The 13,380-nt window shown below is 39.2% G+C and overlaps 1 protein-coding gene across 1 annotated transcript in view; it reads left to right on the top strand.

Annotated features, from left to right (window-relative positions):
• The window catches only part of KIAA2022 (KIAA2022 ortholog), a 46,227-nt gene extending 35,197 nt beyond the window's left edge, over positions 1 to 11,030 (top strand). Inside the window, 3 exon segments of the mRNA XM_003484131.4 lie at positions 308 to 4,450; positions 4,453 to 4,681; positions 5,275 to 11,030. Coding sequence (XP_003484179.2) covers positions 308 to 4,450; positions 4,453 to 4,681; positions 5,275 to 5,368 — 4,466 coding nt within the window. The 3' untranslated portion in view covers positions 5,369 to 11,030.

Genomic DNA, 13,380 nt, shown 5'->3' with positions numbered 1-13,380 from the left:
ATTTTCCCATCCTGAAAGCTTTGACTTTCCAATTCATCAAGCAATCTAATCTTTTCCTCGTTTGTGAGAAGAGCTTTCTATGTGTCTGAAGAAAAAGCTGAATCTAAATAAATATTATTTTTCATTTGCATGAATGTTCAATATGAAATTGGGTTTATTCTTTAACTTTGTGGTTTCTAATTCTAAAGTTAGAGGAGCTGAAGCTTAGCTTTAATATATAAGACCAAGTACCAGAAACTGATCAAGGGAGAGGGTCTTGTCTAAGACCTTTAACTTTATTTCTGTCATTTCTTTCCCTTTTCTCTAGACTCAGAGGACCAGGATGTGGCAATGAAGTCATTTGCAGCACTAGAAGCTGCTGCACCAATCCAGCCTATACCTGTGGCTCAAAAAGATAACCTGATGTATCCCAGAGGTCTCCTGCCTCTGCCCTCTAAGAAGCCCTGTATGCAGAGCCCTCCCTCTCCTTTGGGCCTGATTGAAGCACCTGAGCATGCTGCTAATAGTGCTTCTGTGAATGCCATCTCCCTTACATCTGGTGTTGCAAAAGGCCTGAACACATGGTCACTGCCCAATGAGTGTGAGAAAGCTCCATTTGCCATAATGGAGCCTGCAGGCATGTCAGCTCTGAATGGGGACTGCCTCATGCAGCCAAGTCGGACTTGCTTGGGCTGCTTCATGGAATCCAAGGATGCAGTAGATCCTGAGCCAGGGATCAGTCTGAAAGTCAGTGATCTAAATAGGGATTATGAAACTTGTGCAGTCTCTGATATAGGGATTCAGTGTATTAATGCTGGAGAAAACATAAAATACGGAGAGCAGCTGCTCTCAGACCAGCTCCTAGGCTTCCCCCTGCACAAATCAAGGGCAGGAGATAGACGAGAAGCAGAGAAACCTGACATTGACTTGGAGGACCCAGCTCATAAGAGTTATTATGAGGCATTGCTGTTAGATAAGTGCAATACAGAAGAGGCTTTGCTGGCAAATTCTAATCAAGATTGGGGTTACTTTGAGACTTTCATTAGTGAGAGTAAGATTGAACTGCTTGATCTCTGTTCCAAGAATGAGCTGTCTGTCAACCTGTTCTCTGAAGAAGATGTGGATAACTATATGTTTGATGATGATGAATCAACACTGGGTAGTGATGTCTGCTCCCTGAAAATTCGATATGAGTCCTTCCAGGACAATGTTCGAGACAAGACCACCCTTTTGATGCAAGAAGATGCCCAATTCAACTTTTTTCCCAGTGTCTTTACTACCTGCCCCAAGCGGGAGTCTAAGAGTGGGGCCCTGAAGCAGAGCAGTGATCTTTCCCAGTTTAAGGTCCCTGATGTGAGCATTATCTGGGGGGAGGAAGATAAAAACTTGGACAAGAAGAAAGGTAAAGAAGAAGGCCAGGAAGACAAAGGTGTAGGGAAAAAAGATGGAAAGGATAATGGAGAAAAATCTGCCTTAAATAAACCATGCAGTGGCACTGAGGTAGGGCAATTTAAGAATCCAAAGCAGGGCCATCTTGCCAATTCCTTAGAGGCATCTGGAAATTTCAGTGATGACAGTTCCTTCATTGAGGTCTCTTATGATGCCATGGGGGAGATTAAGGACTGTAGCCGCTATATGGCTCGGGATACTAATTCTGGCAGCTCCTCCTCCCAGCAGAACTATGGGCTGCGAGCCAAGAGAAAAGTCAGGTATAGTGAAGATTATCTATATGATGTTGACTCACTAGAGGGTGAAAAAGTAAATGAGAGGAAGGAATGGCTGCCAGGTGGTTCTAAAGAGGAAGATGATGATGAATGGTGTCCCAAAAAGAGAAGAAAAGTAACCCGTAAGGAGCCCCCTGTTATTATCAAATATATCATCATCAATCGCTTTAAAGGTGAGAAGAACATGCTGGTGAAGTTGGGTCGGGTGGATGCCAGTGAGACAACAGTGAATTTGAGTGAGAATCAGCTCAACAAATATTCCAAGCTGGCCCCCTTGAAGGGCTTCTGGCAAAAGAAGAAGAAACAGAGAAATAGCAACACAGACTCCAACAAAACACCCTTATGCCAAAAGCAGAATTTTGAAGCAGGTAGCTTTGAGGTGTCATTCTTGCCACCTGCTCGCAAACGAAAATCTAAACTTGGCAACAGGCACAGGATTCAGAGAATATCATCCGTGGCAACTTCAGCAGGTGGTAAGCAGGTTTCATTCTGCAATGATGAGAGGCAAGCTAGTAGTCGTAAAGAAGATGGAGGCCTAAAAGGTACACTAAAGTCAGCATCTCTGGCTGCCCCCAGCTGTGCAAATGGATCACATTTAAATGACATCACAGGCCCTGAATCAGTGAAAGTCAAAGTCCAAGATGCACAGTTTAAGGGGACAGAGAGGAAAGTGCTCAACAAAATTAAATTTAAAAGTGAAGCCAGGTTAAAATCCAAGAAGATCAAAGCTGGGCAAGAAAGCAAGCCAGTTGTTCAAATGAGCCCTCTTTTGGAAGACCAATCCTCCAAGGCTAATTCAAAGAATGAAACTATTCCTGGGAACTCAAATGGTTCACATTTATCTGAATTTCATGAGACAAAGGTTACTAAGAATTCTACTTTCCTACCAACAACCTGCTCTTCTGAAATGCCTCTATCATCTGCTCATGTTGACAATAATATACCTGTTATCCCTGGAGGGTATCTACAGACATTGTTAGATGCTTCTGACTTGTCAAATAATACTGGTATCTCATACTTCACTCACCATTCTCCAGAGCAAAATGAAGGCAGCCTAACTCAAACAGAAAAATCATTTGTACCTCTCCAACCTGCCCAGGACTGTGTTCTTTCCTCACCCTCTGAGTCTGAGCTGCTGCAATCATCCCCAAATTTCAAAATGGAATCAAGCAACTATAGAAATGTGTGGCCCAACAAACCTACTTCTGGCTCCCAAGAATTTGTGGCTGAGGCCTCAAGGGATGTAACTCCAACCCAATCTGGTGAATTTGGAGTCTCCCAAGTAGTCTCCATAGAAAATAACCTTACAGCTACAACATACAATCCAATCTGCCTCAGTGGTGGTGGCAGTAGTTGCAACAAGATCCTATATGCCTCTGTGCAAGATGCCCAGCTCCCATCTGATGACTCGTATCAATTATGTCACTTTAATAATGGAGAGATCTGCTTTCCCTTTCAGCAAGTCCCAGTCAATATGGATGATAGTCGGCTCTTTAGCTTTGATTCGATGACCCCACTCTCTGTCAACTCAAACAATTATTGTTCCTTAAGCTTGAAGTCTTGTGAAAAGGATGGTGATGATGATATCACTGATGATTTCCTGGCCCACTGCAGCCCCAAGCTGGTGATCCAGCAGAGCATTGATGAGATAGCACCACTCAAAGAGTCCACTGACCTCCTGGATATCTCTAACTTCACTCCTGACAAATTCCGCCACTCCTCCCTCTCAGAGATGTCCCCACCTGACACCCCCAGTCTTTCCCCTCAAATTACCAGATGTGAGAGTATCAAAACACTAGGAACACTAAAGGGGTTCCAAGAGGGTATCCAAGGAACACTGGGCAATATGGAGAAAATCAAGTGGGACTGCAGTACCTTTTCACGGCAGGTCCAAGTAGATGATGGATTTACTTTAAATAGCCATCAGTTTCAGTTCCATATGTTCAATGATGAGGATTCTGTCAGCCTGCTCCAAAAAAACCCTTGCTTATCAACGTTTAATGATCCATCTGGTCAGGTGAGTACCAACAACAAGGTGTCAAAATCAAGAAAGAAAAGTTCACCCAGCAAGAGTGGGGCTGTGAACCAAGGCTGTTCTCAGAAAAACAACAGGAAAAAATCGCCCAAAGCCAACAACAAAGCGATTGAAAAACCACCTGGCAAAACCTCCCGCCAGGTCCCTAAGTCAACAAAGAAAGGGAAATACATGGCTGCAATCAATGGAGAGAAAATGCAAATTGGCACTGGTCGTGGAGGAGGCCAAATCAACAGCATATCTTCCACAGGGAAGACATTGGCCGAATGTATCCAACATGGTGGCCCTGTGGCCTCTATGAAGATGTCAAGTCAGAAGGGACTTTCTGGAGATTGGTCTTTGGGGAAGGAGAGTAGCCCAGGCTGGAGTGACATGAGCATCAATGCCAATACCAACAATCTTCTGGATGATGACCAGCGGGAATTTCAGGAGCCTTCTTATATCTTATCCAACATTGCCTCTGGTATGGCAGATGTGCAGAGATTCATGATGGCCTCCATAGAGCCCCTTTGGGAACCCATGGAGCACCATGGCGACCCCAGTGTATTCTACTCCTCTGAGTCCAATAGTCTAAAATTAAAAACCCTCAAAATATTGGCTGGGACACCACAGGAATCTAAGAAAAAGGTCAACAGTGGCTCTCCAGGAGCCACTAAGAATCACAGGTCCATCAAGGGTGTGAGTAAAAGCAATGGGAAAGCAACAGTAGGTGATCTGGTCGTGCAAACATGCCTGGTTATAATGAGGACTCTCGCTCTGCCTTCTTTGACAAAAAATATAATAACTTGAGCACTTTAGGCAATAACGGACCGACACACAAAAAATTATATCGTCACAAAACCAGCTCCAAGACCTTGAGAGATGAGAAGTGTAAGGGAAAGCGCATGGAGAGAGAACAGGTCCACAAGGATGAGTCTGGGACAGCTTCTTTTGAAAAACTGAGGTAATACTGCACCAAAATGGCTGAGATGATGCACCCTTAGCTTTCCTACTACTTGCTAAGTCCACAGTCCCTAATTTTTTCCCTCTTGAAAGCAAAAGTTTGCATGAAAGAAACTGTCCCATTTCCTTCTTTTTAAAATTAAAATGAAAAAAGTGCATTAAAATCCCTATACCTTTAAGCTACCCAAAAGATTGGGCAATTTTGCTGTGGCTTGACTAGGGATAAATTCTAACAAGGCTACTTTTTCTGCTATTCAACATTAGTTTTTACTTACTGAAAAAAAAAATAGAACTAAAATATGAGTGATTTTGGGAAGCAAAGGGCTTTGCAGTAAAGAAAAATTTTGAACAACAGAGTTTAAAAGTTATATAGACAAAAGGCCAAGATCATTTAAGCAAAAAGAGCATAATTTGGAAAACAAAATCTCATCATAGGGCAATTAGGAGTGCTTTCTAGTGCCCCCTGCTATTTGTATCTTTCTCTGCATCATACGGCATCTACTATGATGTAAACAAATTTAGATTGTATGATCCCTTTGTGGGACATACACTAAAGCTAACTAAGATGGCATAAATTGTTTGGTTTTTCTGCAGGGATTCCGACTACAATCTCCTAAAAGCAGAAACAGCATTTTGGGTTTTACCTGTGTTCGAAGAAGAGACTCGCATTTTCCAGAAAGACATTTGATGTTTGTGTTTTATTTCTTTCAAAATATGCCTTGTGGTATGTATGTTGACCTGTAAGTGCTTAAAGAAAAGAATTTTTAAATGTGGGAATAAGTCTTTGGAAGCAAACTTTAATCCAATGTTCTATGTAAAAGACTTTAAAGTCATACAGTTGTACAAGTAGTTTATGCACTATTTACCCAAGGGGAAAAAAAGGAAAACATTGTGCCAAACTACAAACAAGTGACTGTATTGTATATATTTTTACTTCTATATCAACATTTGGTTGTGAGTATATGGGGAGCTTGCCCCCATTAATTTACTAGAAACATTCCAGTGATTCTTGCTATTAACCACTCCCACTTATGTGGATAGCACCTGTAGATCACAGTGGAAAAATATGTTGTGTTACACAATTTACCAAAACTTAAAGGATACTGTTGGAAATGTGCCAAATTTCCTTACCTCATCTCACAGATTCACCCCACAGCTTAAAGCTCATTAATGGATTTTTAAAATATACACATACACACATATATAAGCATACATACATTATTTTAAAATTTTAAATTCTACTGTCCTGTGTGAAAACATGAACCATTAATCAAGGCACAATAAAGGTTTGTTTGTTCCATTGCCTAAAGGTTAAAATGTTGGAAAAGTCTGGAAGTTACAACAGCTAAGTCCATCAGGGACACAAGTATATGCATTTACAGAAACTTTTACAAGGAAACAAAACAGCTGCTTTAAAGTTTGTTTTCTAAAAGCAAAATCTGTAGCTGAAAATTATTTAAAGTGCAAAGTTATATTGCTGATACTTTATATCTCAGTTTTATATATTTTATAATAGTCTGGGATAAATTATAAAATAGCTATAAAATCAACACTAAGATAAATGAACTACATAGATTGCTTTTATTTAAGTAGTTTCCTAAATGTTTTATTCCAGTTTTGTCAAAAGTGCACTCATATCATGACTTTAGTGTTCTTTAAGTGTTTAATCTTGCAATGCCAATGTCATTTAAAGAAAATGTTAAGGCATCTCAGTTTGACTCCTATGAATTGCACACGTATATCCAATAAGCTGAACAATTAGTGCTAATGACTAATCGGGGCCATATATACTTAGTCTGAGGATGACAAGTATTTTATGCCACACACTAAACTTAAATCTCAATCTTTATACAAATTTTTGAAATCACAATTTTTTTCAGCCCTTTCCTTTTTTAAAAAATTCCACAGCTTCAACATCCCTCACTATTAGCTTTTTCTTCCCCTTTGTTCACCACTTGACTTCTAACATTTGATCTATTTTCCTTGCACAGTTGAAGGCCTGTGTGTCTGATGACTGATGCATTATGGCACAGATGAGATAATGGATGTAAAAGCGCTTTGTAGATCGTAAAGTGCTATACAGATATAGGGGATTAATATTATTAATGTTGTTGGTTGTTGTTGTTGTTACTCTTTCTATTCTTACTAATATTGTTACTAACCTATAACTTGTGAATATATAGGCTGTGGGTGGGAGGGTGGAGAATAAGTGGGTGGGGGCAAGGGGGATTTTAAAAAAAAGGGATGTTTCAAAAGGAAAAAATTAAGCAAAATATGAACCTACCTAGTCATTGCCACCTAAATATATTCACAAACAGAGAAGCAACATTTGAAAGTAGAGATAAATGGAAGGAAGCCTGTCACATATACACACTTCCCAGTCCATGATTCCTTTTACTAGCCTCCTCTACTACTTACAGCTAGGTAGTAAAATGAACAAGCCTGTTCTTGATGGTGTGATTGTGTATGTCTGTGGGGATGAGTGGGTGAAGAGCATTTTGTGAGGCTGCTTCAGGCCTATTCTTAGGCTTTGACACTCTGTGTGTGGTGAGTCCTAGAAAATTACTTAATGGAAAGGCACCAGATGCAACATGTCTCCTGCTCTACAACAGCCATCCAAAAGGGGAAATAATCAAACTGGAACATTTTTTTCTATTTCTAAACTCTGCTAGCTAGCTGATTTTACTAAATGCTATGGCTGGTTCCTAGGAACTGGTCTTTGTTTTGGTTTGGTTTTTGTTTGTTCTGTTTTGCAGCTGAATTTAGTTCGGAATCACCAACTCTGCCTGTATTGTGATCCCTAAGACTCCAGACCTCAAAGTCACCTGTTGGCTTGCAGGAATGGAGTGCTCTCTAAGTAATCAAAATGTGGCAAATAAGGAAGAAATAAAGAAAGTGTTCCATGAGAACGATGTGTTTTATAAAAATAAATATGAGATCAGTTGTCCCAGTTTCTCTATCAGTTCAGCTTTGGAGAATAAGGTGAGGTGGGGTAGAAGGACAGCCTGGAACTTTTATAAACACTTTCCTTGTCAAACTTGCTATCATGAGTCCATTGGAATGCATACTCTTTCAGTTGCTCCTATGGAGCCCATTAGGGGCCAATTCTAGGGCATGGTTCATCCCTTTCTCCGAAGAGAATTGCCATTTTAAAGTACCTTTTTCCTTGGCCTACAGTGCATTGTATGTTTGTAAGATATAAATTAGTGAACTTGTAACCCAATCATTTTGCACTAAAACATTAACAAGAAACTGAGTTTGAGAAATGAGCCACAGGATAGGCAGAATAGGTAATTTACTTAATTGTACTTAATATCCTTCTCAGTACATTATGTTCTAAGTTCTTCAGTTTTTAGGGCTTTGTTGATCCTGTCTCTGCTCTCACAATTCTTTTTCTTCCTATCACAACATAGTAGGCCTGACTTTTTGGAGATCCCTATTCAACCAGCTGCCTTAGTGGAATGAGGAATCAGTGATATCAAAGTAGTGTTTTTACCCCAACACTGATATCTCAAGTCAGCTATATGGAATTTTCCTTGGTCTGAAATTCTTGCTTGCCACTCCCTTCTAACCTCTTCTTTCTCTGAAAAGCTGCTTCCTATTAATTCCTGCCCAGTAGAATCCAGTTTAATCTTTATTTTCCTGGGAACAGTATCCTCCCTTATTTTCCTTACTTAATCTCAGTCCTTGATCTTAGAATTTTTCTTCTTTTATAATCTTACATTCCACTTCCCCAAAGTGTTAGACTACAAGAACCTTAGCCAGGCTACTTCCTTCCAGAAGTTCAGAGAGAAACCTTCTCACTCTTAATTACCTTTAAGTACCTTGGTCACTTTCAAATCTGATTTTAAGCACACAAATACACATGCACACACACATGCAGAATTATATCACGAGACTAAGAAAAGTTGGAAACTCTTTTTCCTTGAAAAATTATAAGAATATATCTGATCCTTTTCTGCCCTGGTTAGGTGTTGGACTATGTAGAGTAGGATGCTGAAACAATGGCCTTGACCAAGGTTCTTCAAGACTTTGGGGGATATGTTTGGTCTGTGATAACTGGCTTGAACCAGTGGCCTCTTCAGTGTCTCATATACCAGCTTCCTCACATGCTGCTTCCTCCCAGCTTCCTCTTGTGACTTGTTACTCTGTGTAATTATGTTAAAGCCTTACCTTTTCCTAAATGTTTTCAAACCTCCAGCACTACCTTGGCCATCACTTCTTTAGCCATCTCCCTGAAGTCCTTGGTGCTAGGTGGGCTTCTGTGACAACTTTCACCTTCTCTGACCTTTTTCCTTGCTGGAAATCATCTGTATGTGTGCAGCGGGGAGGAGGCTAGGGAGGGGGGATAAGTGTGTATGAAAGAGAGAGAAGCATAAAGGATGCTTCACAAGCTATAAACAACTCTGGCTAGCATCCTTTGTCCTGTTATTTGAAGTTCTGCAGTCCTAGTAAATTTCCATTTTTAGTAAGTTCTAATTAGCATTTACTGCCTAAAGGAGAAAAACCATATCCAAGGACCTCTTAACCAAGGCTCTTACCAAACTGAACCCGTCTGATGCAGAGCAACCACATCTTAATTTACAGATGCTCTCAGAACAGTTTTAAGAATTGAAGAGAGCTAAGTTTCTACGCTGAAGAAGAGAATGCAGCACTAGCTAATCCAAACTAGGGCTAGAACCAGAACTAGAAGTGTTTGTTTTCTCCTGTATTTTTTGAGAAATTATCTAATTAAGGAGTTTTTATTTTCATTGAGATTTTTTTAAAGTGACTGGCCATCACTACAGGAATATGTCCTTTTTATAAAATAAAACTATTATGAAATTCATTTTCTCATCATAAAATTCACTAAGCCCATCATATATTTGGAAGATTTTGTACCAAAATAAGGTATCTTTAGTAACAAATAAGGATCTTGTCAACACAGTGTAGGCCAGGCTTTTTTTTTTTTTTTTTTTTAAGGTTTCTCAAGGACCCAAATAAGAAAGAAAAAATTTCAGCTGGGGTATTTAATTTAGGAAACACTGTCATCAGCTTGAGGGTCCTCAGCCAGCATGGGATTATTTTGATGGCAGTACTCAGGCTACCCTTTAAGGCACATTTTTTACTCAGAGCATTACACAGTAGCTACAGTCATGAAGCAGAGCTCCCATTCCAGCTACATAATACTTGAGATGTACTCTTGGTTTCAGAATCATAACTAAGAGGTAAAACATTGGAGAAGGACAGTGTAAAAGAGAGAGGCTTAGTACAAAGTTTAAGAAGGTGTGAATGAGGCTTTTAAAATTGTTATCTGAGTAAACAGATGCTAAAGAAACACTCATCAACATGAGATGGAAAGGATATCTGTCCATCTAACAGGCTCAGCTGTTTCTGAGTCTTAGAAAGTTATCCCCTTCAAAAGAAGAATTTAAATCTTTCTGCCTCTTTAAGAGATGCCTGGTTTTACAGCACAAAAGAAAAGGCTTAGAATGAAAACTAAAAAAGGCCTTTTGTTTTTTACTCCCAGTGAGGAGGGTAGAAAGCTTAAGATGCTCTACTGGGATACCTGTAGCACTGACTAGAGTTTGCTGCCTACAGTGTTTTGAATGTACTAGTCCTTAATTTAATTTCTATAAAACTGAATGCACCTCTTTAGTAAGTTACTGATTTATGGTGCTAAATAAAATGATTATCCCCATTTTTTTCTCCTCTCTGAAGCTCCCTAAGCATTTAAGAAAATTTAAAATAAAAGTGTTAGAGGCCCTTTTTATGAATGTAGCCTAAGTTTCTGTTCGACATATGACACTGCAACTTTAAAATTTTAGAAAATTATTTGCCTTTTTCTTTCAGAGTTAAGCTTTATAAATAATCTGTAGAGTCAATTGAAGTATAAAGCTTAAGGATCACTCTTAAGACGCCTACAAAATCTTGTATATTTTTAAGTGTGCCAATTTGTAACATATTTTGTAAGTGTATATTTTTCTTAGAGAAGTGCTGTGAAGTGTCTGTATGTGAGAATTTTCCTTTTTCTGCACCACCAGGTGCTAATAAAAGGATATTTACTTCAAAGTTTCTGGTTTTAGAAACCACAAATACAAAGATAAAATACACTTTTGTTGGGAATTTTGTAACACAAAACATGTTGTGAAAGAGTGTAGTGATCTTGTGCAAAAGAAAATGAACATTTGTGAGCTTCTTGCTGTTTTATAGATTTTCTTGTAAATTATTCTTGTAACACCTCTGGTTTTGTTGTTCTTGTTGCAAAGGTTTTAAATATTTGTGATTGAATGTATGGTGAAACTGTCATGATGTTACCTAGCTGAGTTTTGTTATTGTTTATGGAATAAATAAAAAAGAAAAGTTTAAAATACCGCTTTAGAATCATATGTAACAGAAAACAGCCATTTCTAATTAAATTCTATGTCCCAAATAAAAAATTCTTCATTGTCTAGAGCAGTGTTTCTCAAACTATCTGTGGTGAGGGACCATTTTTTTTCCTCCATTCAATCACAGACTAAAAAAAAAAATTACAGACTAATATTATTATAAAACACATTAAGAATAAATTTTTTGAAAATGAAATGAAGATATGCAAAATAAAAGCTCTAATGTATTCAACATGTAAAGTTACATTTCAAAACAAACGTAACATAGGAAAATAGAAAAGAATTGCAGGAGTTCCCGTCGTGGCTCAGTGGTTAACGAATCCGAATAGGAACCGTGAGGTTGCAGGTTCAATCCCTGGCCTTGCACAGTGGGTTAAGGAGCCGGCGCTGCCATGAGCTGTGGTGTAGGTCTCAGATGCAGCTTGGATCCCGCATTGCTGTGGCTCTGGCATAGGCTGGTGGCTACAGCTCCGATTGGACCCCTAGCCTGGGAACCTCCATATGCCACGGGAAGTGGCCCTAGAAAAGGCAAAAAGACAAAAAAAAAAAAGAATTGCAAAAACTTGGTACCCTCTTTGAGACAAGTCCACGGACCAATGTCAGATTGCCATAAAAGGTTCTAACCATGCTTTGAGTAACACTTTGAGTAGGAATTACCAAGATCCCAGTAGCATTACCATCATCTGGGATCTTGCTAGGAATGTTGAATTCTAGGACCTACACCAATTCTACTGCATCAGAATCTGCATTTTAACAAGATTCCCAGGTGATTTGTGGGCATGTTAAAGTTTGAGAAGCACTGGGCTAAAGCTTTGTGCAGAGGATTTTTGTCTGTTCCTCAAATTGGGGAATCATTTTCTAGTGTGTCCAGTCTTCAAGGAATTTATAACAAATGATGTCCTTGTTTTGTGATCCAGATGAATTCCGCAGAGATGCAGTCCTCTCAAAGTGTCAAAACTGTTTATTGAAAAGTAATAAATGTTAATTTGCCTAGTACCCAAAATATGTCAGATTTTTCCATAATTCCCTTTAATTGGGATTTTCTCAAGTTCTAGTCCCACTGTGCTCAGTATTTTAGCATTGTCTAGGTCTAGAAAAACTGGACTTTGCTTCCAAGTGCCCAGACCATGTGAACCACCCATGAGAGCCTGGAGCCCTGGCTAACCACAAAAAGGTCATTGTGGCACACACAAGCCAGCAGCCATTTCAGTGGTTTTAAATATCATTATTCAAAGAAATTGAAAAATGTGTATGAGAAAGTAGCCTTCTATTCTCACTGGATGATCTCATCCACATCCACCACTTCAGCTACCACCTAGAGTTCCACAAATCTTTCCTCAGTTTCTAGCTTATATTTCTAGTTATACGCTGGCTTTCTCCACTTGGACATCCTGCAAGTTCTTCACACTTATATATCCCTGATCATTTCATAATTCCTTTATCCTCTGACTGTGTTCTAGCCCAGAGTTCCCTTGTGGTGCAGTGGGTTAAAGATCCGGCACTGTCACTGTTGTGGCTCAAGCCGTTGCTATGGCACAGGTTCAATCCCTAGCCTGGGAACTTCCACATGTCCTGGGCATGGCCAAAAAAAATTTCTTTAATGAATGTGTTCTAGCTCAGTGAACAGTGCTGCCATTCATCCAATTAGTGACCCAAGCTAGTTGGTTCACTAGAAATTTCTAGGTTCACTAGAAATTCCTTTCTCTTCTACCCTCATATCCAATTGACCACTCAATTCTCCTGCCTTTCTATCCCCATTGTCACTACTTTAATTCAAGCTTTTATATTATTTCACCTGGACCACTGCAATGGTGTTCTAATTCAGTGATTTCCAGACTTACATTTCACGCCTGGGAAAATTTTAAATCAGGAAAAAGAAATGGCAAGGGGAGTCTCTATAGAGTCACCAACTTCTTATTTTTCAAAGTAAAGACATTTTAAAACATAAAACTATTCATTATCAATCCACAAAAGATCATTTTAACACCAAAAGACAGACTATCATTTATTTAAAATGCACTATATTGTCCTTTTCTCTTCACCAGCAACTATGAAAGACTAAAACCAAGCATCCAAGCCATTACTTTAAAGAGTAAAAAGAGGTTTTGAGTTTGGGGACTAAAAAAAGTGGGGGGAGGGTAGAGAATGAGGCCCAGAGCAGTTAAAACCCCCAGAATTTGACCATTCTAATGTTTTGAGTCTATGTTTTTCCCAATTTCTGTAAGTTCCCTGTGCAATGGATACCACAAATGTATATTCTTCACTCTGTGCAGGATTCAAAGGTGTATTCCAATGGACGTGGCCCTAGAGAAAGATTCCTCTTTGAATTAAA

The sequence above is a fragment of the Sus scrofa genome, chromosome X (assembly GCF_000003025.6).
Source record: "Sus scrofa isolate TJ Tabasco breed Duroc chromosome X, Sscrofa11.1, whole genome shotgun sequence".
NCBI classification, from domain to species: Eukaryota; Metazoa; Chordata; class Mammalia; order Artiodactyla; family Suidae; genus Sus; species Sus scrofa.
Note: the sequence above shows the minus strand (reverse complement) of the source record. Positions and strands in the feature narration are given on the sequence as shown.